The sequence below is a fragment of the Trichoderma virens genome (assembly GCF_000170995.1).
Source record: "Trichoderma virens Gv29-8 chromosome Unknown TRIVIscaffold_6, whole genome shotgun sequence".
NCBI classification, from domain to species: domain Eukaryota; kingdom Fungi; phylum Ascomycota; class Sordariomycetes; order Hypocreales; family Hypocreaceae; genus Trichoderma; species Trichoderma virens.
The window spans coordinates 2,909,101-2,933,426 of record NW_014013743.1 but is presented as its reverse complement, the minus strand read 5'-3'; the positions used below and the strand labels follow the sequence as shown (position 1 = coordinate 2,933,426).

Below are 24,326 nucleotides of genomic sequence, written 5' to 3'. Positions count from 1 at the left end.
GGATTCTGTAAATGAACGCCTACGATACTACGTCGAACGGGCGAACGCGCCAACTTCCGGAACCACTTTAGCATTCCGGGCTAGGATTTTAAATTAGAACCTTTTCGATATACTTAAATTTAAACACAGCACGTTGCTAAACGTAATCAGTATGACCGCTAGGCTAGCGCTTGCAAGAGTCAGGATGGTAGTATGAACCACTTAACTATCAGGATTATGGCCTGCCTTTCTTTGCCAGTGCTCCTAGCCAAAGAAAGCATCTTTCACGACGTGCTTACGGAAGAACCCCTGTAAGCTTAATAAACGCGTGAGCCTTTGCCATTTACTTTGTATGGCTTGGCTCGTTTCTCGGATCACTAATCATATGTCAAATCGCGTAGATTTTTATATAGTACAAGGAACCGTTGGTTCGTGCTTGGCCAATTATTCATCAGATCTTACATGTTCATGTTGCTCCATCACAAGGTTACGAGTGGTCCTCTGGCAGGGTCAGCTTATGCACAGTCTCTGCCGGAGCTGATTCGTCGAGTTGTCAACTGGATCCCATATCCCACTCAACCATTTGCATAGAAACCCATAAAGAAAAGAGCACTTTTGTTGATGCTCTTTTGATGAGAGTTAGCGGCATGATTGTGGCCAGTCACAGTCAAATGAATGCTCTGTTGCGGCAATCCGTGGGAAAAGTCCGCCTCCACTAAAAAGGGCTATGCAGGACTTTTGACCTGATCGTAGCCCCGAATGTAAGCCATACGGCGTAACCGAGCAAGTGAATTTCTTTGCAAATGATTATATATCAAAAAAAGCCCCGCCATGGTAAGACTTTGCGCGTTGTGCTGTGTGCAGCGGTGAATAAACATTCTGTGAGCAGATGGCGCAGAGCCCCATCCACGGCTCAACACAGTAGAGATGGTAGCGATGTCCCGTCTACAAGTATTAGTGGTACTTCATGGGCTCTCCAGAGTGCTAGAACTGTGCCTCCGAGGGACCGTTGGCTTGGGACCGATAGACAACCTGTGCTCGCGATATCTTCCTGCTCCGGGTCTCTATTTTGAGAAGACACGGGGGCGTAGTGAGGCTTGAGCTTATTCGCGCCTTGCCGCAAGCCCCGGCTTGACCAATGTCTGCCGAGCGATCATTCCGTGGAGCTACTACTAGCTCGGATATGGCGCGTCATCAGAGCGTCGCGGTACGTGACCCGGTAACTTGGAGATGCATAGCCTGTACACAGATGGAGCCATCACGAACTCGGCTTGGAGGCGTGCATGCAAGATGACATTCCGTCTGAATGGTAAAAGGGTTAAGCGGAATCTACGAATAGATTGTGGCCAAGCTTGCTTCGTCATGCAGCCACTACACACCGGCGAGCACAAGTCAAACGAATAAGGTTCGTAGCCTAATGGAAATCTGCCTCGTCTGAGAATCGTACAACGCGTCTTTTCGCCGCCAATAGGAAACTTACATCGAAAGTGTAAAGCCTGGATGCCTCGTTGGTTTTCAAGTCCTAAGTCAAGTGCCTTCCCTGGTAGTGATTAGTGCTGACGACGGTAATTTACGTGAGTCGACTTGAACGCTGGGCTAGTCGCATTATTTTCCTTGTTCCTGGCAAAAGGAGTTAGCTGTGCTCCTAATTTGTGGGCTCAATCCTGTTCTGCAGCCTTGTTGAAGTGTCGAAAGTTGGAATGAATAGTGACTGGTGTTGCTTCGATGTCTATTTGCAGTTAGTATGAGCATGAGCTATACATGAAGCTATCTGCTTGCCACCAAGATAGGCAACTACTCCTTGCCAATATAGTTCTAGCTGTGAGTCTTTGCAAGTTGAAAAGTGCTGCAAGCCAACGAGCATACTCTTAGCAACGACATAGTAGTAGCACTCACAGAATGCTGGCATGACGAGTATGTTTTACTAGTGGAAAAAAATTACACAATCATGTGCTTCGGATGATGGGAACATAGGTCAGTCAACTAGGGAGACTTGTTCCTTGGTTACCAATGCTCTCTAATAAACGAGTATAAATAGGAGACCCAAAATCGACTTCGTTGCAGGGTAACGATTTTGGCGTGGCGGCTTACTCTGGACGCTAGTCAGCCTGTCGGAGAGAGCCGCGGACGGACGCTGATTCGTAATCTTACCAATAGGTTGACTATTGTCTGATTGGTCTTGCATAATACATCGTAAGACTTTTGAAATGCTAACCGAAAGAGTCCAAGCACTGCTGAGGTGAGTTTCTATTCCTATGTTGTTAGCTAGTATGTGGGGGAACAAGGAGCATGAACAGGGAAGAGTGATTCATAAGTATTTCATAAAAAGGGGGAATATTAAAGAAAAGAAGAAAAGACTAGACTAGAATAAATCGCACAATTAAACATTACCAGGTACCAAACCCCATCCTCTAGAATCTCTCTCCTTGCCCATTGCTCCGCAACTTGAACCAAACCAGAACCGGAACATGAATAGGATGCTCCAGCAACCTTTTATCCTCTCATGAATGATTTGACCAGACGTTTGGCGTCTGCACAGTCCTCGTCTTCGTAGAACTTGAGACCATATGAGAGCATGAATGTCCCAGAGTCTCGGTAATGCTTCTTGATCCAAGCCAGTTCGTTCTCGTCAAAGTGGCAATCGGCAACGTTGTTGAGATTCGTCGTAATCATCATCCTCTTCCTCTTCTTCTTTCTCCTCTTCTTTCTCCTCCTCTTCTTTCTCCTCCATCATCTTCATCGTCCTCTCTAGCTAGTGCGCGCATGATGGCTCGGCCTTCTTCCCGCTCCTCTTCATCGTAGATACTCAGCCCGTGGGCCATTAAAAACTTGTATTCTCCTCTGTAGTGCTTCTTCAGCCATTCCTTTTCTTCCGCTGTGTATGGCTGCTCCCCAGCCCGTTGGCGCGGCTTGGCTTCTGCTTCGTCTTGTTGCCCGCGGGCGTTCCATCGGGCTCTCTCACTACCTGGCCACGTAACCGTCAAGATGTATACTGCATTGGGCTCGAATTTGGTCGGCGCTAGTCGAGGACCGACGGGAGGTCCGCTGAGTCTGAGACACGGAAGAGGCGCCTTTGGTGAGAAGAAGGCAATAGGGTTGCCATTTCCGTCCGTCAAACTACCCCTGCTTTTCGGTGTCGAGTACATGCTGAATAGAGCCGCAATATCGAATATGGGGGATCCAAGAATGTTGAACTTGGACCAAGGAGCATAGAGTACGTTTGTGAGGCAAAGAAGATGATGGGCTTGCGGTCCGCGGAGGTCGGGATGTCGTTTGACAGGCAGATGGACGGTTCCGACGCCCAAAACCATGGTGGCCCCAGAGGAGAAGGTACTCGTTACGACGGTAAGGAAGGACGTCAACTCGGTGAACCATTTTCGATCGTTGCAGATGCTGTTGTCGCGAGTCAGTCCAAGTACAATTACGAGTAAAGTGCCCGTTTGAACGATGTTGAAATGACATCCATGATGGGAGCGCCTCACTGCACGTTGGAATTGATGGAGATGACCCAGTCGGCGCTGAAGGGTTGCGGTGAATCTTGCCAGGTTTTGGCAATGTCTGCAGCGGTGATGCTGCCTCTTCTTCTTCTTTTGGACGGCTGAGGTGAATGACTGGTGTTGCTGGCGGTTGTCTTTCTCTTCATCCTGCTGGTAGATTCAATGTTGTTTTTGGAGGAATTCCCACGAGGTACAGGTAGTATGTACGTCTCAGCTGATATGCGGGGCAGAAGCTAAAGGCGGGGTGGCTTCAGGGCTGCCAGGCACCAGGAACAGAAATACAGGGCCCGTGGCTGCTAACTGTTAGTGCAGCAGATCAACACCGCCAATCGGGTGTGTCGATGTAGAAGTACCTTGGGTAGGTATGTACATATAATAGCTGATGATTCGACAAGGTGAAAGGGGTTTCGTGATTTATCTGGCCATTTCAGCTAGATTATATACTCAGGTAGTCTAGACAAGTCTATATCATGTTCAAGCTAGATGATCTACATTAATTTCCGTGCCATGGATCTCATTTGAACCAGATGCCTCCCTGCTTTGCCAACCAACCGCACTCAGACGGGCCTAGGCCAGGAGCCAACACTTGCGAATTACTGCGCAACAGTCTGGGAATAAGGATATTGATCAAATGAAATGAGAATGAGTTTGTTCATCTGAAAAATACATACCGATAGCAAATTATCTACAACATGGAAAGCAAAGGACATTTGCGTGCAGCGACCTGTATTTACCTCGTGCCAGTCGCCATCCATTTCTGTATGTAGGGGGCTGCCTACTAAGGTACCTAAATTATAGCGGGCTCCATCAGCTGCAAATGCATTTCGCCTCCCTGTACTTTGCATGAGCGGCTGGCTTAGCGTTGGTGATCTGATCCAATCAAATGGAGATTGAACATTTGATGCGAGCCGAACCATCGGATGTCCAATCTCAACTGGGTAGCTGTATGTACTTGTATGTATCTAGTAGTGATCGTCCATTTATCGCGGAGAAACATCTAGTGATCCAGCTGGATTGTGCATGTACAAGTGAGTGCCTGTCATTGCAGCTGTGACAAGGTGGATTGACTTGCGCCGACCAAGTACATGTACATGCACTTTGCTGAAATGCTACACGTCCAAGTGATTCGCATCGCTGGGGCCGTATACATGTATAAAATTCCATGTGCTGGTGAAATGAGGAACAGTTACTGGAGTGTATGTATACATGTAGCTACTAGGTAGTTCTCTGTATTTGTCGATACTGATGATTTATGAGATTTATTGAACAAATCAACAAATTGCTCTGGTGTATACATGAAGATGAACTCCAGAACTCGATGGCACATGGCGTTACTATAGTGCCAACCCTTCAAAATCGCCCACCAACGTAGTGGATTCTTCAGACACATCTCCTGCAGCTTCAATTTGCGACTTGCCATCGTCTGGTTCAGCGTGTTGTTCGGTATTGGACTTTGCCACTTTCAATTCCCCCAAATATGCTGCTAAAGTGCCCAGCAAATCCTCCATTCCACATGCCATGGTCAAGAAAGCCTTGGAAGCACCATCGAGAGACAGTTGAAATCGAATCGGGCCTTGGATATCGTCTGCCTCCTTTGCATCTAAAAAGGCGTTGTTAAGTCCGAGTAGGAACTTCACCATGCGTCTCTTTAGAGCTCGATTTGAAAACCAAGAAGAAGAAGTAGTAAATGACTTTTCGTTTTGAACGGAATTCGTAAATGTTTCCGAGAAGAAACCACGACCTTGAGCGTCTCTCACCTCCATCTTTTCCGAGCCCCTAAACTGCATACCGAGACTCATAACGAGCCCCATGGTCTGACAAGCCATGTCTCCCTGGGGGCCGATTGTGTCCTGAAAGTCGACAATGTCTCTTTTGAGCTCTCGAGCAGCAGTTTTGAGACAGAGAGATGCATCATTCATATGCTCTGTCCACTTGGCATCTATCAATGTGTGATATAGAGCCGCCTCTTTTAAAAAGTGACGGCTGCAGTCGTACTTGCCTGACGCCAGCACTGGGATTAGATCTTGGATTTTGGTCACAGCGCTGGCATATTCGGAGTGCAACCTATGAAAACTTAGCCATTCTGTATACTAAAATGCTACTTTGGGGAACACTATGTGAAAATCTTACTTAACGCCTGCTTTCTTCCCATCTATACCTAATAATCATCATTAGGAAGAGTCTCTGAATTCCCCCTGGAAAATGTACATACCGAAATACAATGGCCAGGCTTTATCCTTACAGCTCTGCCTCAACTCTGACATCCAGGATTCTTCACGCCAGCCTCCACTCATTAGGCTACATGCATGCGTAATCTCCAGAATGAGGAGCTGCCTGAATTGGCTATACTCTGGATTACGATTCATGCAATAGCCAGGGTGGAAGGCGTTCACCCTCTTTGTTTCAATACGATTTCCTTGGCGATCGTATAGAGTCACCTCTGCACTAGCGAATGATTCACCCACACGCCGGCGTTGGATATCATAGCCAGACCAGTTTTCTTGAGGCTCTCCCTCTCGTTTCCACATACAAAGCACAACATCCGGTTGCTTTGCCACCACAGCCTCTAAAAAAACTTCATAATGTTCCTTGAGAGTTGTGATATATCTCTGCTCGTCGTTTCTCAGCATTTTATCTCCATCTTGTTGTGTCCAAAATGGTAGAGAATCGAGAACTGTGACCTGATTGATCAAATCTAAACCAAGAAGCGCAAACACATCTCTAAGTGCCCGCAAAGTAGGAGATTCTTCAACCACTACCTCGACCCCGTCTGCAAACGGGTGGTTACTGGCCGGCCGTGTTAAAGCGACAACAAGGCCTCCTTTGCTAAGAGGTTTTGCAAGTTCTTTTGTGACTAGCAATTCATCAAAAGCATCCACCTCCTTGTCATGGACAGATTGATGCAGCTGCTCAAGCTTTTCCAGGTGCCTACCGTCAAAAGGATTCGCCTCGATGTTGATTGCTGGCTGGAGTAGCTGCCTTATACGATGGTCGATGGCGACGTCTAAACAAACACCTGACGATGGCATTTTTTTTTAAAAAAAAAAAAAAAAAAAAAATTAAATTTTGTGTTGAATGTGAGAAGGTGGCGACCATCAGCAGAGAGATTGCTCAAGGTCGGCCATCTTATGTACAACTGAGAGCGTGGCTGTGATCCTGCTGCCTGAGATGTTATATGCCCAAGCCAACAACATTCAACACAAGCCAATGATATGTCCATCACGTGGATGTGTTGGTATTGGCGAGGCGTATTTATTGAAGATATTGCTATCTATTCTGTATTTGTGCAACGTCGATTCTTCCAACACAAGTGTGATGCATCCATTTTGTTTTTGGCGGTCCATGGTTCTGTAGCATTTGCATTAACCGGAATCCTCAAGGATCTCGACCTAACAACATGATATACCTACGTATAGCAGTGAGACTAAATGTCGATATCTAACATGGTAGGCATGTAGTTTGCCTCAAGGAATGCCTTGCAGACACCAGGCAGACATATGCATGTACATGAGTCCCATATAATTGGTACTTGTTGTAGGTACCCCGGCTCTTACGATCAGCAATCAATTCCAGGCATTCTAGGCACTCTTCATAGCAGATTATCCAGATGATACATGTAATGCATGAATGATGAACTGTTCCAATGTCTAATCGGTTTATCGATATGCCCATATCACAAGCGATGCTGACGTAAACAAGTAGACTTGAGGTATCTCGCTACACAACTTCCTCTGGCCCCTCAGGCATCTCAGTTCCTGCAATAATACACTGTCTCATTATTCTAACTTCATCCTCTGCCAGCGACCCGACAACGGCGTGGAGAAGACCTCGATTGTGGAAAATTACAAAGTCTCCTTCCTCCCAGTCATGTGCATACACTAACTGTGGCGCGATTCCAGGTCTCTGCAGCCGATACAAAATATCACGAACCCGCTTCAAGTCGTCAATCACTTCGCCGTTTGCGAGATGCAGTCATCGTGCAACAGCGGAGTGCACTTGGAGCGCTAGGCGATTCGTGACGGGGTTTCGCCAGCACATGGGGAGGATCTGGATCGAGGCTGGATCAACAGGCGGCAATTGGTCATCATCCAGCTCTTTGCCTTCGGAGATGAGGCCTAGACCTGTGGGATGAGACTTGGCCCGACCCATCCAGATGTATGGATGAGCGGCATACTCGACCCTGGTTGATCGGACAAATGCCTTGTCCTCCTCCGACAGCAAGTCGTACATGGTTTCACCACTAGCAAACGCAATTGTGCCGAGCGGAACCAGCAGCTCGTCCCCCGTGCCATCGTCGTACCGCACTGTCTGCATGCGTCTTTTGGGCAGAGTCACAGCAAGAATCGTGGTGGCAATGGGAAGGGGGTCGCCGTACAGCGCAGCATCAATATGCCAGCGGTAGAAGCGGGTGAATTCCATGTCGTCCTGGTCAGCGATGATGGTGGAGTGTGACGAACGGTGATGCGGGTATCGGAGCTTGAGGTCTTTGGCACCTTGATGCTCGCGCACGAAGCCGTTTCCAATGATCTGCACCTGCGACTGGTGTGGAACAGTGTTGAGATCTGGGCTGAGGAGGGAGGCTTTGTTGATGTGCTGATTGCCGTGACCCATCGCAGCAGCTGAATTGAGGCGTTCTGTGAACTCGTAATGAGCTCGCGGTGACAAATGCCCTTGGCCTTTCAACACCAGGACCTGGTACCGATAACAGGCCTCTACAAGAATGGCCATGTCGGTCTCTGGATGCGAAAGATATCAGCCATCATCCCCAGTCACCTCTTGAGATCGTCCTTCATAGAGTGTGGACAAATTTTGTGGGTTCATTCTTACCTGATGCATTTTCCAAGTCAACATTGGAGACGTGAGCTCCAAAGTTGATCCCAGAGCCCACATCGTGGACCATAGGCTCGATTTTCATATGAGAAGCCATTGCGAGTGAGGTATTGCTGGTGAGGTTTGGATGGTTTGTCTACACTTGTGAGTTTGTGCTTGTCCAATGTCATGTTGTTGATTTAGCGACTGATGATCAGATTTATATCTCCCCATCGTCTACTTCAATGGCACTCAGCCAGTCATGACATCGGCATCTCGCTCCGAGGCGCCAAACCGCCTCATGAAGCTAATGCCGAGCATCCTTTATAGCCTGGAGCCACAAGCTGGGGTACCGTTGGCCAAAATGGCTCTAGTGCCATCTCATCAGTTGGAAGTTCTCCCCTATGAGCAGATGCTCAGAGCTTCAGCAATGACATCAACGGCAGAATGCTCTGATGCGAATTACAAATGCTGGTTGGAAATATAATGAGATACTGACTGGATTATTAATTTCGGTGATAACTCGGATGCTTCACATCAAACTCAAGGAGAGCTGTTGACGTTTCAATTAGTTGAGTATGTGTATTCTCCCCAGTCAATCAGGTTCGCGATGGCATTTCCAGTTGGTGCAATTGTCTAACCAAGAGTGGGGGCATAAGATGTCGAGGCTACCACTTTATTACATCCTTTTGGCATACAATTACAATGCCGACTCAGTGGTACCAACTTCGCCCCTCGTTCAGATACCCTATCGTTTACAGATTGGAACCCGTCTTCGACCTTTCTTGCCCATAAACAATTGCATAGTCCCTTTCCAACTCTTCCCTTGTCGTTATTGCGGATCTCTCTTTTGCAGAAAACTTGTCCTCCAAGTAGCGCTGCAAAATCTCTTGCTCAGCGATATCGCCATCGTTGTTGGCGTCAACATGCAGCAGAGCTGCCATCAAAACTTCCGTCACGGAGAACATAATGTCTCTGCCCTTGCCGACAAGGTCGGCCTGGGATTCCTTGGTGATGCGGGTTCTCTCTTTGTCCCACCTTTCCATCACTTCTCGATGATGAGAGGCGTCTCCATTTAACGAAAACGCTTGTTTGATGATGCGGTCCAAGGCGTCAAGCGACAATACTCCAGATTCGGGACGCTTGAGTGCCCTAATAAAGTCAGTGCTGAGCAAATCGGTTGTTCCCTCCCAGATCGGCAGCACGGCACAATCTCTGTAGAGCCGCGCAACGTTTAGATACTCTTGTTCTTCATTCAACAGATAGCCCACGCCGCCAATCGACTCCATGCACGAATACAACAATCTCAGGGCTGAGTTGCAGACATATGCCTTTGTGAGCGTGGAGAGGACCCTCAAAAGCGGTAAGAGGTCCTTTGGTGGAGGCGTCAGTGCCTTGAGCGCCGGCGCTATATCCGTGGCCATTTCCATCGGATGCTCAGACAGTCCAAGGATATAAACAGCAAACATATGCAGAAGCATTATCCGTCTGTACTCGGCAGTCATCCGTGCCAAAGTCTTCATATGCAGGGAGCTGTCGGTCAGTCGCATTCTGGCGCCTCTTCCAGCTCCGACTTGTCTGGCCCGCGCAAACGCTCGCGCAACTGCTAGGCCACGGCCCAAGTATCCGACAGCTTGGCTGGTGGAGTGTATCCGTGTCAAGTGCAGCAGCACGGAAATTTCTTGGATGCCGCGATTCTCCTCCCCGATGATCCACCCGCGCATGTCCTCGAGGACGAGCTCTGCTGTGGGGAGAGACTGGGTCCCGAGCTTATTCTTAAGACGTGAGATGCGCACACCGTTGAGGCACTGGCCATTTGGATCCGGATTTCCAGATTCGCTTAGGGCATTGGGATCATGCTTTCGAAGTGGCGCAAGAAAAGTAGAGAGTTTGCCGGCCGGAGTTCGTGCAAGCAGAATCGTCATGTCGGAATCAGTGGCAGACGAAAACCACTTGAACCCGTTAATGCTCCATGGGCCCAGCGGAATGCCCTCTTCTTTGGATGCCATTGCCGTGGTCTCGTTGGGCTGATAGACGGCTGTTGTCTCAGTCAACGATACGTCGCTTCCACCGGGCCTTTCGGTCATCCACTGTCCGCTGGTCCATGCAAACTTGGGATCTCGAGACGTCAAATGCCGAAACGCATTTTCGAATACTCGCTTTTCTGTCTCTGACAATTTGGATGCTAGGCTTGGCGTGGTCAGATGCACTTGCAGCATTCTAGCTGCACCATCTTGCATTGCGGTAGGACACGTAACGTTTGCAGAAGAACCCTCCCAAAGAAACAAGCGAAGGAATTGTCTAGTTCGCGCGAAAGGTCCGTACGGAGTGTCGTAGGCATCGGCGACAAACCTGTTACTCGCAGCCCCGAGGCAAAACGTTAACAATGCGAGTGGGCTACTTATTGGATACATCAACTTGCCCCTTTGCAAAGCCAAATTCCTGCAGCTGGCGCCATCCTTCTGTCATGATGAGCTTTCCTTGCCATTGTCCAAATGCGTTTCGGCCGGAGCCTTTGAGATACGGCTTGTTTCGTTCTGCATCTGTGATCCAGGCGAATATTCTGTCGGTAAGAACCTCCCTGCCGAGTTTTGAGACTTCCTGTTCGATTTGAGCTCTTAATTCAGCGGACAGAAAGACTAATTCACAATTGTATGAGTAATTGTTTGTCTTCATGGAAGGATTCTCTCATTTCTCACGTTTGAAGCAGCGTTGGTAAGTGGCATCCTCATAGAATTGATTCAGCAATTGGGGAGACTGCTGGAAGAAGCCCTTGTCAGCGCCAGATGACTCCATTTTTGAACCAGTGAGTGACTGATTCAATCGTGAATGAAGAAGTTGGTTTCAAACAGTAATTTGGCAAAAGGCTCAACGAAAGGAGAATGGAGTGTTTTAAACCCCGAATTGTCCGTGTTACAGTCAGCAAGCAATGGCCATGCTGCACCAATGTGGAGTATCTTGGGAAAGGGGATGGCTGTTACGTGTTGAATTCTTGTCCTCATGTGACAGTTCCGAAAGTAGCCTCTGAACCTTGGTGAGTGAGAATGATTGTCATTTCATGTCAGATTTTAATGTAGCTTGCGACCCAACTACAGTCAACAGCTGGAGAGTTTAGGTTTAGGTTTACTGTTGACGAGTTCGTCAGCCTTAACCTCGAAGCTTGGAACTGCGAGCCGAGGCAATTGGACGATACAATTACAATATCTTGTTTTTTTCACAACTGTCAGCTGGGTCTACCGTTCGAATATGATTGCGCTTTTGGCACAGTTGAACCATGAGAGCGTTTTGACTTTTTCCCACGTTTATCGCGTGACGTTTATGTCAGGCATTAATGCCGATGTTTTACGGCAGTGGTAGGGAGAAAGCAAGGATTAATTGTGGGCGATCATCTGCCATTGAGAAATCGATGCAACGGCTATTGGCGTTCATAATTGTGCTAACTGCTCCAGCTTCTGGTCTATAACGCTTCAACCAAGGCTTCCTTTCTTAGATAACAAACATGCAATCGAGAGCCACACATTTACCCCGGGCTATAATATCGCGAGCAATGCAGCACCCACGTCTGACTACAAGGTCCAGAGCATTACGGCCTGACGCTCGATTTGACTGCCGGATCTCGGTAGCGGCTGCCGCAGCAAACGGAGAGAAAATATACAGGCTCGGAGTATCTTGAAATATGATTACTTTACGGAGTACACGGTTTGCCAAAAGCAGTGTCAGGGTGCAGTGCAGCCCTATAGGGTTGCAAACACACGATGCGGTAAAAAACCAGGCAGCCGCTCACTTTCTTTTTCGTCTAGGATGTTGTGTTGACGCATTTCATTAGAGTTGTCCATACAGGACCTACATCACAACGGCGAATAGCGGAGGGAATTGCCCGAACCGATGAGCCTAGAAGATTCAACTTTAGCATACAAAAATTTCGGACGCCTCGAGAAACGTCAACCTTGGTCCAAGGATCGCGCATCGCCCTCGAAGCCTCTTTACCGAATAAATCTTCTGCACATTCAACCGTCACACCAGCAAACTATCGGAATGTGCAGTTCACCGGCACCTTGCCGCAAGTCATGTTCCGCCACCAGCTCTCACCCGCCGTCTCCCGCGAATAACCCTTAATGCCGCAATACAGCATCGCTATATGCTTTGTGTTACTTACTCGCGAAGTCGCGAGCCACCATCTTATAATTGTGGCTTCTTCAGCGGCATTACGAAAGATTCATGAGAAAATGAGCAAAGAATGTATTGAATTGGACTAAAATGACAATACAAATTTTATGCTTCCAATATAACTATCCTTCCCAGCCCCCCAAACAACGATAGTTTAAAGTGATATGAACGGGCCAGTTACGGAACGAATGGATTTGCCAGAGGCTTAAACCTGCCTAACCCTGAACTCAGATGACAAGTCGACTGTTACAGTACCAGTCCATTTGTTCCTCCTCCCATCAGTATCTGAGTGCTCATTACTAAACTTGACTTGGTCGCGGTCTTTGCCAGTCCAAATATATATATATCCGTGTTCGCGATCTGGAAAATTGGCTTTTCTAGGGCCATATTCCACCGAAACTGTCCCACGTCGATCCCTGAGATTATTTAGAAGCAGGTCTCTAGCCTGGCCTTCCACTGTGATCTTTGTGTCGTTCATCTTAGGTGTGGTACCGTGATGGGTTTGACTTCCTCGCCACTCAATAAATTCTCGCTCTGGTTCCATTTTGGTGGTTCTTGATAATTATGAGCAATCTTGAGAGACAGATTGGCTATTTGTTTGGAGCTTTTGGGTTCTCGACCAACTGGACAGTTATTATGAGCTGTTGTATGTACGATGAGAAAATGGGTATGCGAAAGCAGCGGGAAGGAGTAGTCAATTTATATCTGCAAGAAAGTATAATTGAGTGAGAATTTATGGCGAAAAAAGATTAATGTAGGTATACGTAACAAGTATCTATGCTGTATACCTAGCGCACATATTCCGTGCAGCTATTGAGAGCCGTTGAATGTAGCCTGCTATTTGAGATTTCAGCTGAGAATAATAGAGTTCAACTCTACGTTATACTTGGTATTAACATACTATCACTTGGTATATCCAGCGCTAAAGTTTGGAGTGGCTAGGAACTTCAGGTTATAAACCTACAGAGCCGGCTGCCGATGATGAAGGAGAGAACGCTTGGTCCATAATTCAAACTACTAAGTATTGTAACCTCAAGATGTGAGAAAATTTATTAGATACAGCTAATTATTGATGGTGTCTAGCAGAAGCTGGAGTTTAGCAGCATTCTAAGACATGGAGCCTTGGATTGAGCATTTTGTGACGAAATTATTATCCTAGAAGATTAACATAATTCCAAATCACAAATCATGATTACGATAATACCTCAAGCCACACAGTACTAAATATTGCCTCTTCAGGCGTATCACAAGACCTGATTCACAGGCCCGACAGTCGATCAGTGGAATATACAGAGTCTTTAATTATGTAAATGCCAAGAGCTGAAATGATGTCTGGGAGATAGCCAATAACATATTGTCCTGACAGGAATGAAGGCGCCATCCATTTTGGGAACTTAGTTTAATTATAACCTTACCAACGTCGCGCACTAATTTGATAAACGTCAAAATATTATTTAGTAGAAAGTGGCTGCCGCCAACGGCTGGCTGAACACACTTGGATGCCCAACGTGGATGCGGGTATATTCTAGCGCGCCTAGAAATACTCGTTTCAGTGTTTTTGATTCGATAGCGAGTTAAACTCTAACGACCGGCTGTGTAGTGGTGTTTTAAAACGATGCCGCGTTACTAACAGACTACAACCGTGGTATTGCTAAGATAAGATACGGAGAATGTAGGATATAAGACGATATGAGAGATGGCACCCGGTAGAGCTGGAACTTTGTGCTTAAAACTATGAGTTATATGCTAAGGGTAATCTTGGAGATTATTGGTCGTCTATTGGAATGCAAGCAATTGCCAAGACGAGCTGAGGGATATGTGGCAAGTGGATTGTCCAAAGGGAACTTCACCATGTTGCGACAGCCGTGTATAAGGAAAGTCTTCTCGTCAGAAACATTGGGTCAATAATGACTTTCTAATGTACAGTGGACATTGCCTAATTAATATTACAAAGTGTTAGAGCCTTTACTCTTGATTGACTTTGAGTCCTGCTTCAGCCCATTGAGGCGTTACAGGCTCATGATTCCCAGAAAACTTCTGCCCGTCAAACCATAGCTCAAATCTCAAGTCCGCCGGCGCAACGATGACGCGCAGATCAAATCTGCAAATGTAAAATTTGTATCCTTTCCGGAACCATATGCCTCGCTTCTGTTTTAGAAGGAGCTGGTGTTGTTCTATACCCTCTAGATTGCTCTTTACTATACAGAGTTTTGTCACACCCGCTGTTCAATAATTCCGTCAGCAGCCATTTAGTGGACATTGTGTTAAAATGAGCAACGTACCGTGTTTTAAGCTCTTTGGTAGAAACGACGCCTCATTTTGAGAAACTACTATATCTGCGTTCCAGCATCTTGTTGTGTCATCCGGTCCCAGACGGTACTCGAACGACTTTACCAAAGGAACGTTTGGGTCAATTACATCTCCCTATGATGGGGGTTAGTAAAAGAAAGCAAGCGATGAGGCATTGAGTACGTTTATTTACCTTTTTAATAATCCACTGAATCTGATTTACAGCCCACTTCTTTTTAGGATTCCACTGGTCCTGAACGACGTCTTCGTCAAAATGCGTTGCTGAAGAATACATTTCTCTCACAATTATGCCATAGCTGGAGCGAGCGATTCGCGCTGCTAGAACGGGAACGTTTCCTGTATCCATTCTCTGCTGATTATCGAGAAGAAGACCTCTCACGACGACAAGCTGTGGGTCGTGACATGGCACCACTGCAACTCTCATGGCGTTGATGTGCGGGTAAGCGATGAGTTGCTGCTGTATTTTATCGCGTACGTAGGCCGAACTGCCGAGTCCACCGGATAGGATCATGTAGTCCTGAAAATAGTTGGTATTTGAAAGTTCGCATTGTCTCCATTGGGGGTCGAAACACTTACCACTTGCTCTGTATGTCCATGTTCGCTCAGCCAGTTCAGCTGTTCAGTTATCCGCTTCATGATGCCCTCAATTTGAACGTCAAAAAGAGACTGAATCTCGGCCCTACATTTTGTCAGTTTCATTACAAACGCTATTGAACATAATTGCAGTGATACTAACATTGTGAATAACATTCTGCCGTTTTCCACGCCTAGTCCCGCATGGCTAAACTCATGCGATACGCCTTCCAACTGAAGCTTAAACACAGGCTGCATATAGACTCTTTCTCCAAACTTGTGCTTTAAAATCTTGAAATGGTGACTTTTGGACAATCGAACGGCAAAATCGCCAGGAAGTTGGGTTTTAACATCCGGATGACGCGCCAACCTCTCCATAATCAGTCGGACAAACGCTCGATCGATCAGTGTCGACCCAATACCTACGCCCTTGACGGCAGATATCTGCGCCATTTGGGGGAAATTGGGATCACTCGATGTTACTCGCATCAGCGCCAAATCTGTCGTGCCTCCTCCCGCGTCAACTGTCAGAAACAAGCTGCCACGGTTGAATGCCACTGCACTTGTCTTGAGTGTGGCAACAGCAGCAGCTTCAGCCTCTGTGAGATCAACTTGCGCCATGTGCTTGGGGCCACCGATGCCAAATCCTGCATCTCGTATGATGCCTTTGAAGATGTTGATAATCTCCATACGCGTCCATGTGGTGGGCACGCTGAATAAGAAAGTCACAGCCATGTCTGCCCAGCCGCCAAATTGATGTTTGCCAATCTGAATCTCAATAGTCTCTTTCACGTGAAGATACACTTGATGGAGATATTCCGTTGCAAATATCTGGGCTTCTTTCGGACTCTTTGGAACGTTGGAAAACCCGCGTTGCTGAGCTGCGACGAGCGTTTCTTCATCGATGAAGATTTTAAAAAAGTCTCGCCGGATCTTGCCTGGCAATGTCTCATCGTCATCATCACACAGATATCCCCAAGATGACAATGTGCCATCTGCATTGTAGATGAGAGTCGTCGGGACTTTGCGCTCTCCTCTATCACCGCTTCCAGGCCAGTCATTGATAACCTGGATTGGCGTTCTAGGGGTCATCCACGCAACGCCTCAAGTCCATTGTTAGTGGTGTGTGTATTGTGAATTCGGATCAATCGTTTCATTTAGCAATTACCTGTGTATGTGGTGCCCAAGTCAATTGACACGGTAATATCTGGCTTTTCGGCCATCTTGACATCATTACCAAGTCGTTGGTTCGATGCAACTCTCATCTGAGGACTCCTCGCCAGGCTCTCAAAGCTATAGTCTCCAAATTAAAAGTACAAAGTACAACCGTCGGAGCGGCCGTAAATAGTTGGATAGTTGCAATTCATCTTTTAAGAGCAAAATTGCGCGGAGCGAGGAGTGCAGCTGCAATGTTACGTTGTTGGTCGTGCACTGTTTCACTTTACCCTTGTTTGTTGTTGGACTCATCTCAAGAAGAACAGCAATCCTCAGCTGATCCATCCCAGTACGGTGGAAAGTATTCGAATCCTGGCAAAAGAACCCTGCAAGCTCGGGGAAACGTGGCTCTTTAGCGCCAATGATGTGAACGAACCGCCTCCGCAATCCGCAAATCTTAGCCGAGCCGTTGATCCGCGACCAGCTTGTGGATCGCTCTCCCGTCTTGATGCTGAATATCCGCGGCGGCTCAGGGCGTTAAATCCGGAGGATAGGGGTTCCCTCACTGACAACGAGTTTGTTCTGGTTCCATACATGGAATGCAAATACGAGATGTATGGGTAACAGCACATGGCTGGCGGCCCTTGGCGCGGCCCATGGTCTCTTGAGACTTTCATATAGCTGTACCTCAACTAAACCATATTCTTTTGCAATCTAACTTTACACTGAGACTCAATCATGGCATCTCCTTCGAGCGCCTGGACCTGTTCCGCTTATCAAGGGGCAACACTGACTTGGTTTCCTTGCCCTGATACAACCACTACGAAAGGGACCACTTCAACAACTGCTACCACATCAACAACCTCCACTACAGCCACTTCAACCGAAAAAACTACTACGACTACTACAAGCCCTGCTTCGACCGAATCAGATGCTACAAGTGGTCATCCTACCGATACTTCCACCAGCGTGAAGAAAACCTCCACTGCTGTCCCAAACCAAGACTCAAGCGCTACCAGTTCTCTTCCCGTGTCGTCGCAGACGATACTGCCGATTCATCAGCATGCGTCGCTTTCTTCAGGTGCCACGGCCGGAATCGCAGTCGGCTGTGCTGCTGCCGGCCTCATCATTGGCCTTCTTGCTGCTCTGCTGCTCTTCCGCCGCCGAAGAGGCAGAAGTGTCCCAGACGTAAGCCGGGCGGCCATTCTGGTTGAATCCAAAGAACCTCCATCGAGTGAAAATATCGATGGCATTGGGCCTGTTGCTGGTATCCGACTGGGCCAATTTCTCCTTGACGGTGCTCCAGACCAAGAAATTGTCAGCGAGCTGCAGTCGTTGGGTGAGCTCATCCGCCAGCATGTTGAAGATTACTACAGTCTTCAACCAGTGGACGCCAATATTGGAATGTTGTCGCAGTCGCTCCAAAATCTCGGATTGGGATCAAATGGCTTGGCATTAAATACGGGGGAAATCGCTGCTTTATGTGCCAATTCCTATTCTCGTCACCTTGGCCTGCGCTACGTTATTTCGAGTGTCATTTTTGCAAGTATCGACTTCCACTCCCGCAGCAATCTGTCAATGCTTCCTGGACCAGCTGCTGGATTACTCCAATCCATTCCTGGAGCTGAATATGGCAGTAGCAACAATCTTGGTATGTCATCTCCAGGAGCCTAATATCAGGACGAGACTAATCTAGTGCATAGCATTCTCTCAAGCTCTGCAGACGTGGCGCCGCCTGTCCGCTTTCCTCCTCCATCAAAATCGCAGCCAACGAACTTCTTTACAAGTGGACGCGCTCACGATTGCACCACAAGCCCAATTGGTCACCAACTCCTTAAACGATTTCCTGGACGCCTTTGTCATTCCGGGGAAAAGCATCCAGCAGGCAAGCCACCTTCAGGAAGTTGTCATTGAATGCGCAAAGCTTGGCTATGTGCTTTTCTCTCACCCGGTTGATTGGAGGTTTATTTTTGAAGAACCTTCGACTGGATCGGCCGATGGGCGTACAGTAGTTATCTGCCCAGGTTTAGAAAAGTGCAGCGACCGTGATGGAAATCCTTATACGCCGCCACGAAGAGTTGCTGCCCCGGTAGAGGCGGCTCTTTGAGGAACAAAGAAACATGAAGCTTTGCAAATCCCAAACCTGCTGGATGAAGCATCTTGCAACACTATTCCTCATTAGAAATCCTTAATAATCCCAGTAACAATATGCGAATCGCCAATCTTGAGCAACCCGTCAGTATGGAACCTTTTGATAACCGTCGCTAATGGTCGAATTTCGGGAGGCCGGCCCACTGAAATATCACAAGGGAATTTTCACCCCCGTTTCTGAGCCGCAAAGACACCTTTCAGCTCCCTTTAACGCCGAGCGGGGACGGTTGGGAGCCGCTCGTATACACAGATTAAATCTGATAGATGCATACAAGTAGCAAATAGACAGGGATGCAGCTGTGGCCCCATTGGTAGCCTCGCCATCTCCAGAATGTAGAGCCAACACGCATATGTATCAGCGGAAATACGGAACGAATTCGGAAATTAGAGGGTCATTTGGGAGCAAACATGAGAATCTCGGGGGTATACCCTTTTGTAGAAGAGTGACTGAAGTGCTCCCTGACACTTGCTTCGCCCATTAAATCGTGATGGAAGGAAAGACGAGCGTTTCATAACCTGGAGGAAACCGTTGCAACGGGTCGGCTGCGTAGAAATCCTTGTGATTTTCTTTACGGCTTTCCTTTTCTCCGATATGTAACAGGATAGTTAGTTGGCTGATCATGTCGAACAGGAATAGCTCGTTCGTTGTATGACTGGCCTCGTGGCTCTAATGGCTTTATTCTCCGTTCCTTATTCTACCGAGGGATTTCCTGTTGGATCCTTTGTCTTGGTTCAGCTATTCCCCGCAGTCCCATCATAGTTGCAAGCGCTCTTTTCACTCTCTACGTTGGAAAAGATGATCAAAGTCTTCTCGTCCATTCGCTCAACTTACCGCGCTGTCAGTGTTGCGATTGATGGCGAACACATTTCCAATGACATGCGACGCAGCCTTGAGCTTGTGCGCACATGTAACCAAGACCTACAGGAGCTCATAACGCTCCGCAACGAGCACCTCCATCTACTTGAGAAGCAGCCTCGTTCGCTTGAGCGTCTCAACTCAATCATCGAAAAAGTACATAATGGCCTTTTGGACGCTTCTCGCATTGTGGAGAAATATCGGCCAGAGTTACACTCTGGTAAGAAATCGCTGCAAACCCAGATAGCATGGGCACATCGCGACTCTCAAGAGTTTCAAGCCTTGGGGCCAACAATGAGTCAGCATAATGCAACGATTCTAGCGGAGATTAGCTTCCTCAGAAGTCTTACCATCCTCACTGCGCAAAGCGAGCCCGAGAAGACAAAGGAGAGTATTGGCTCAGATGACAAGACTGTATTTAATAACATGGAGCTTCTAGAAGACTTCATGGGCAATGTATTAGGTACTTTTCTGGTCTCATTATGTACTATGCGAGTAAAAGTCCTGACTTGTTACAGGTTCCCGAGATCTGCCTCCAGCATCACCACCTATACCACCTCCACCACCTCCACCGCCAGCAATCAAAGTCAACGCAAGGGCAAGCATGCCCAACTTATTAATAAATCAAGAGTACTGTGATCTGCCGGAGCCTGTTATTCCAAACATAATTCCTCATCAGCAACCAACCACCACTTCACTAGCATCTGAACAAGCATCATCCCTCTGGACACTGGGCGGGCAGACACTTGACGATGGGAACCAACGCAACAGCCGAATTGTCTTGAATCAAGCCGATCATTCAGGATTGTCTCTATTATTCGCCGATGAGCTGGACCTAAGCTTTGACTTGTCGTCCAAGGTCCAGCCTCAACACTCTGGAGCACAGTCAAGCAGCTCGATGCATAAGTCATCCATGCCATCGTTCTCATCATCTTCAGCCAATGGGGGAACTGTTAATTCCACACCTTCGACCAAATATTCTCTTACTTCCAAACCATCTACTTTGTCCATTGGTTCAATGGGAACGTTCAATCAGCAAAGTCCACAGCTTTCTACGAATCGGCCGCATTTATTTTCACTCTCAGCATCACCACCTACCAACACAACACAATTAGCATCATTATCAATAACTTCTTTAACATCAGAAATTCAGCAAGATACCCGATCGAGGCCGCCAGCCATACCGTTTGTGGAGCGTTATGCGAATGTGACCAATCATTCCGATCATCAGAACCTGCGACACCCTCCATGGCGGCCATACAACGATGCGAATGTTTATGAGTTGCAAGGATCAGACGCATCTCCCGCGGTGCTTCCATTTACCCAATCAACTACGTCCCCAGCAAATAGATCAAATACTCAGTAGCCTCTTTCTACACTGCTCGAGTCCGTCATCACGGATCATCTCTCCGTCCGTTATATAATTGAGACCGTCACCTTCAATATCAGGCAATGATAAAATACCCTAAACTGGATAGCGAGAGAGAAAATGTATTATTATTGAGAGATCCAGTCTATTATTAGATGAGAACAAAAAGAAAAGTTGCTGCCTATTACACACTCGTCATTCAGCCAATTATCCGCACATCGGTCTTTCCATGTGGCTAACATGAGATGGTAGCATTTATTACTCCCAAATCTCAACCATGTTGCCTGGAACTCCGAGCTCAAAATTCGCGACTCTGATTCTTACTGATGAGGAGATGAGCGAAGCCAGGATGCCAGATAAAGCAAAGAGCACAGCATTTCTATATATGGAGTGCAGTTTTGCGATACCAATTTGTCTTGAAGATGGGCACTCGAACTTGAGTTGATTCAAGTGCTTGAAGATACAGTACAGAAGAAGTCGTCATCGACAGGATTGGATATTTATAGGGGGCGTTTCTATCAACTTGATGGAAGCACTTCAGGTCGACGGTCTGATATCGATGTATAAATCAAAAGGGTGTGTTTATGAACGCCATCAACTTGTCATGTGTTGCTATAGTCTTATGGAATCTTCCGTTGGATTACCAGTTATAGAATTCGGCGGGCAGCTTCACCTTGAGGCCTGATTTGGTGCATTGGTCCTTTGTTTCTCTGGGAGTGCCTACCCTGTAGGCTCATTGCTGCGACTATAAGAGTCGGGTCGTGACATGGCTTTCCTAGCTTTTCTAATCTAGCTATGCAACAGTCCTGATTAGCCTGTCAGTCTATTGTTAATCCGGTCTGGCCTACCCTATAAGCCCATGGTCGCAACCATAAAAGCCAGGCTGTGACACTTCTTGCCTTTATATCTTACTCAAAGTCAGGTTGTGACACATGATAATAGCTGTCTAGCTTATTTCCTAAATGCATTGAGTTTATCTAGGCCAGCTGTAAAAGGAAGTGGAATAGAAGCGAATGATTATTGTTATATACTAGTAACTGGATCTGAAATTTCGTTCACGGTAATATTAAATATATTATAACTAAATCTTCCTTAAATGTCTTTGTAATGCTCACACACTGGTCTGATCAAAGACTAACACCCTATCCCTGTGATGGCTAACTTTCGAATTGACTCGCAATCCTTGCGTTACAAAACTGGAGAATCGGTGTGACATGTCGACAGCCGTTTATGGGCACGTCTATACATCGACATTCTTCTCAGGATGTCCGGACGGGAGAACATCAGCAACCGTCTCATCAGTGCCCTGAAGATCCTCCTCGACGGAAATATGATCCTTGATCTTGAAGAAAATAACAGGGGCAGCAAAGACGAGAGAGCCAGCGAGAAGGGACCAGTTGCTGATGAACTCAGTCTTGAAAGACAGATGGCGAGCGTCGAGGTTGTTGACCACAGCGGCACCAACGGACTGGATGCCCTTGTAAAATCCTACGTAGTTGGCAGAGCGACGGCCGGAGTTGGAGAGAGCACCCATAAGCCTATTGTAGCAACATGTTAGCCTTTAGTAACAAAGAAAGGGGGGGTTGACGGGGAGGGCGGGAGATCCGTACCAGTAGACACTAGCCTGCCAAGCAGCGTCAAAGAATCCATAGAAGAAGTACAAGAACATGATACCGACGTAGCCAGAGTCGCTCCAATCCTTGCCGACGTAGTTGGTGGGAGGTTCAGGATCGACATCCTCGCGGGTATAGGTCTTCTCAAAGGCGTAACCACCACCCCAGATGGCGAAGGTGAGAACGACGAGAACAACCCAGGTGATCTTGGCACGAAGAGAACGACGAACGGAATGGAAGTCAAGAAGTGATCCCCAGATACCGGCAGCGATGATCTGTGCAAGCCAGTACAAGAGACTGTTCAGAGCTCTGGTTCGGACGTTGAAGACGGCACCGTTAACGGCGTTCTGCTGGTAGACGTAGAACCAGTTGGAGACGAAGAACATGGGGAAGAGCAGGATGATGAGAGGCTCCCATCGCAGGGTCTCCCAGAGGCCGACAAACTCGGACACCCAGCTGGGGTGCTTCATCAGAATGACTTTAGAGCCGTCGGGTCGGATGATGTCGCCAGCATTGCAAAGCAAAGTTGCCAGGAAAGCGCCGAAGAACATGAGGACAATGAATCCGATGTAGGTGCCGTCGTTGACAGAGTGCGCCGTCAAGCTAAGATGGATGTTCTCGCCGAGAGGAATCTGTAGAATCTCCATTAGAGATACACCTTCATATTCAATCCGACTGGTTACTTACGAGACTGCCCAAGACAGCGCCCATGTTGAAGATGGCCCAGAACCAGGCAAAGTATCGGCCCTTCTCTTGCTCGTTGGGGTAGGAGATCATGATGGTGCCCTGAGCAGTCCACAGGAGACCGGCACAGATACCGAGGAAGGTACCAGCGAAGATACTGAAACCCTGTTCGGTCTTGTGGACGGAAACCAGCAGGCTGATGGCATAGATGCCGTAGCCGATACCACCGAAAGCGAGAGTCCACTTAACACCAAGCTTGTTGACGATGGTGCCACCGAAGAAACCGAAGACAGCGAATGCGCTGTAGAGGGCGGTGTTCTAATAAGAGCAGTGTAAGTGAGAACGCGCGAGATGAGTTAACGGAGAGAGAGGTATCGCGTGACTCACCATGTTGTCGGCCAAGGTCGCGCTGGCACGACCACCACCTCCCAAACCACCAAGAGCGTTGAACATTCCGGGACACATGAAGCAAACAAAAGCAACCATGAGAAGCTGGACGCGGGGCGACGCGTACCAAGGCAGCTTGTAGCCGAAAATGCTAATCTGCTTGTACTTCCAGCCTGCGGGCAAGTCTAGAGGCACGTTGGCCTCATCGCCGTGGACTTCATGACTGGGATGTGTGACGTCGGTCGCCGCCGTCCCCTTCTCTTCGGCGGACATGGTGATGTTGTTTGTTGAGCAGACTGTGCGCTACACTGCCAGAGCCAACAGATGAGCAAGCTTGAATAATGCTCAAGATTGCCAAATATTGCCGGGTATCCCACAGCGGATTCAAAGCGTTTCAAAGATCGACACCCAGCCAGGGGAGGCTCGTGACCTTTATACACTGCTATTGCAGTTACCCTTTTCTCTTCTTTTCTTACGTTGCTCGTAAGATTGTTACCCTGCCCACCTCTTGTCCTTATCAGTTCAGGGAATGTAGCAGCAGCCTAGCTAGGTTAAGTACCATCCATGTACAGGCAATGTAACATTGCGCTAAGCTGCTCCGTACATAATCACTGGTTATGAATAGTTGCATTTGTCGGCTCCATTTGCCAAGGCGGGTTGAAACGCGGGGCGATTGTAACATTGTGGGCTGGCTAGCTTTAATTAGCCTTAGCTTTAGCTACTTTGATTGTTACATTTAGGGATGGACGGCGTATCAAGCATCCAACCACTATCAG

General features: G+C 47.6%; 9 protein-coding genes across 9 annotated transcripts; 2 read left to right on the top strand and 7 right to left on the bottom strand.

Annotated features, from left to right (window-relative positions):
• Positions 1 to 2,651: 2,651 nt before the first annotated feature.
• Positions 2,652 to 3,622, bottom strand: TRIVIDRAFT_60187 (uncharacterized protein; the record flags this gene model as incomplete). The annotated part of the gene is made up of 2 exons (XM_014101721.1): positions 2,652 to 3,372; positions 3,462 to 3,622. 2 exons carry the CDS (start codon positions 3,620 to 3,622, stop codon positions 2,652 to 2,654), a joined length of 882 nt encoding a protein of 293 aa, XP_013957196.1.
• A 1,188-nt stretch (positions 3,623 to 4,810) lies between these two features.
• Positions 4,811 to 6,505, bottom strand: TRIVIDRAFT_222254 (uncharacterized protein; the record flags this gene model as incomplete). Its single annotated transcript, XM_014101720.1, has 3 exons — positions 4,811 to 5,540; positions 5,607 to 5,634; positions 5,689 to 6,505. 3 exons carry the CDS (start codon positions 6,503 to 6,505, stop codon positions 4,811 to 4,813), a joined length of 1,575 nt encoding a protein of 524 aa, XP_013957195.1.
• Positions 6,506 to 7,193: 688 nt separating this feature from the next.
• On the bottom strand, positions 7,194 to 8,403 carry TRIVIDRAFT_191588 (uncharacterized protein; the record flags this gene model as incomplete). Its single annotated transcript, XM_014101719.1, has 3 exons — positions 7,194 to 7,409; positions 7,461 to 8,212; positions 8,304 to 8,403. 3 exons carry the CDS (start codon positions 8,401 to 8,403, stop codon positions 7,194 to 7,196), a joined length of 1,068 nt encoding a protein of 355 aa, XP_013957194.1.
• Positions 8,404 to 9,040: 637 nt separating this feature from the next.
• Positions 9,041 to 10,525, bottom strand: TRIVIDRAFT_222252 (uncharacterized protein; the record flags this gene model as incomplete). The annotated part of the gene is made up of 1 exon (XM_014101718.1): positions 9,041 to 10,525. One exon carries the CDS (start codon positions 10,523 to 10,525, stop codon positions 9,041 to 9,043), a length of 1,485 nt encoding a protein of 494 aa, XP_013957193.1.
• Positions 10,526 to 10,682: 157 nt separating this feature from the next.
• TRIVIDRAFT_222251 (uncharacterized protein) lies at positions 10,683 to 11,081 on the bottom strand (the record flags this gene model as incomplete). Its single annotated transcript, XM_014101717.1, has 2 exons — positions 10,683 to 10,924; positions 10,985 to 11,081. 2 exons carry the CDS (start codon positions 11,079 to 11,081, stop codon positions 10,683 to 10,685), a joined length of 339 nt encoding a protein of 112 aa, XP_013957192.1.
• A 3,336-nt stretch (positions 11,082 to 14,417) lies between these two features.
• TRIVIDRAFT_149563 (uncharacterized protein) lies at positions 14,418 to 16,558 on the bottom strand (the record flags this gene model as incomplete). The annotated part of the gene is made up of 6 exons (XM_014101716.1): positions 14,418 to 14,674; positions 14,735 to 14,876; positions 14,935 to 15,279; positions 15,339 to 15,441; positions 15,499 to 16,438; positions 16,504 to 16,558. The coding sequence occupies 6 exons, from the start codon at positions 16,556 to 16,558 to the stop codon at positions 14,418 to 14,420; spliced, it is 1,842 nt and encodes a 613-aa protein (XP_013957191.1).
• Positions 16,559 to 17,561: 1,003 nt separating this feature from the next.
• On the top strand, positions 17,562 to 18,582 carry TRIVIDRAFT_119159 (uncharacterized protein; the record flags this gene model as incomplete). Its single annotated transcript, XM_014101715.1, has 2 exons — positions 17,562 to 18,126; positions 18,194 to 18,582. Coding segments are annotated over 2 exons (954 nt in total), but the record flags the coding sequence as incomplete, so codon positions are not given.
• Positions 18,583 to 19,437: 855 nt separating this feature from the next.
• TRIVIDRAFT_201253 (uncharacterized protein) lies at positions 19,438 to 20,863 on the top strand (the record flags this gene model as incomplete). Its single annotated transcript, XM_014101714.1, has 2 exons — positions 19,438 to 19,960; positions 20,016 to 20,863. The coding sequence occupies 2 exons, from the start codon at positions 19,438 to 19,440 to the stop codon at positions 20,861 to 20,863; spliced, it is 1,371 nt and encodes a 456-aa protein (XP_013957189.1).
• Positions 20,864 to 21,918: 1,055 nt separating this feature from the next.
• Positions 21,919 to 23,929, bottom strand: TRIVIDRAFT_78759 (uncharacterized protein; the record flags this gene model as incomplete). Its single annotated transcript, XM_014101713.1, has 4 exons — positions 21,919 to 22,404; positions 22,477 to 23,111; positions 23,167 to 23,481; positions 23,551 to 23,929. The coding sequence occupies 4 exons, from the start codon at positions 23,821 to 23,823 to the stop codon at positions 22,107 to 22,109; spliced, it is 1,521 nt and encodes a 506-aa protein (XP_013957188.1).
• Between the last annotated feature and the right edge of the window lie 397 nt (positions 23,930 to 24,326).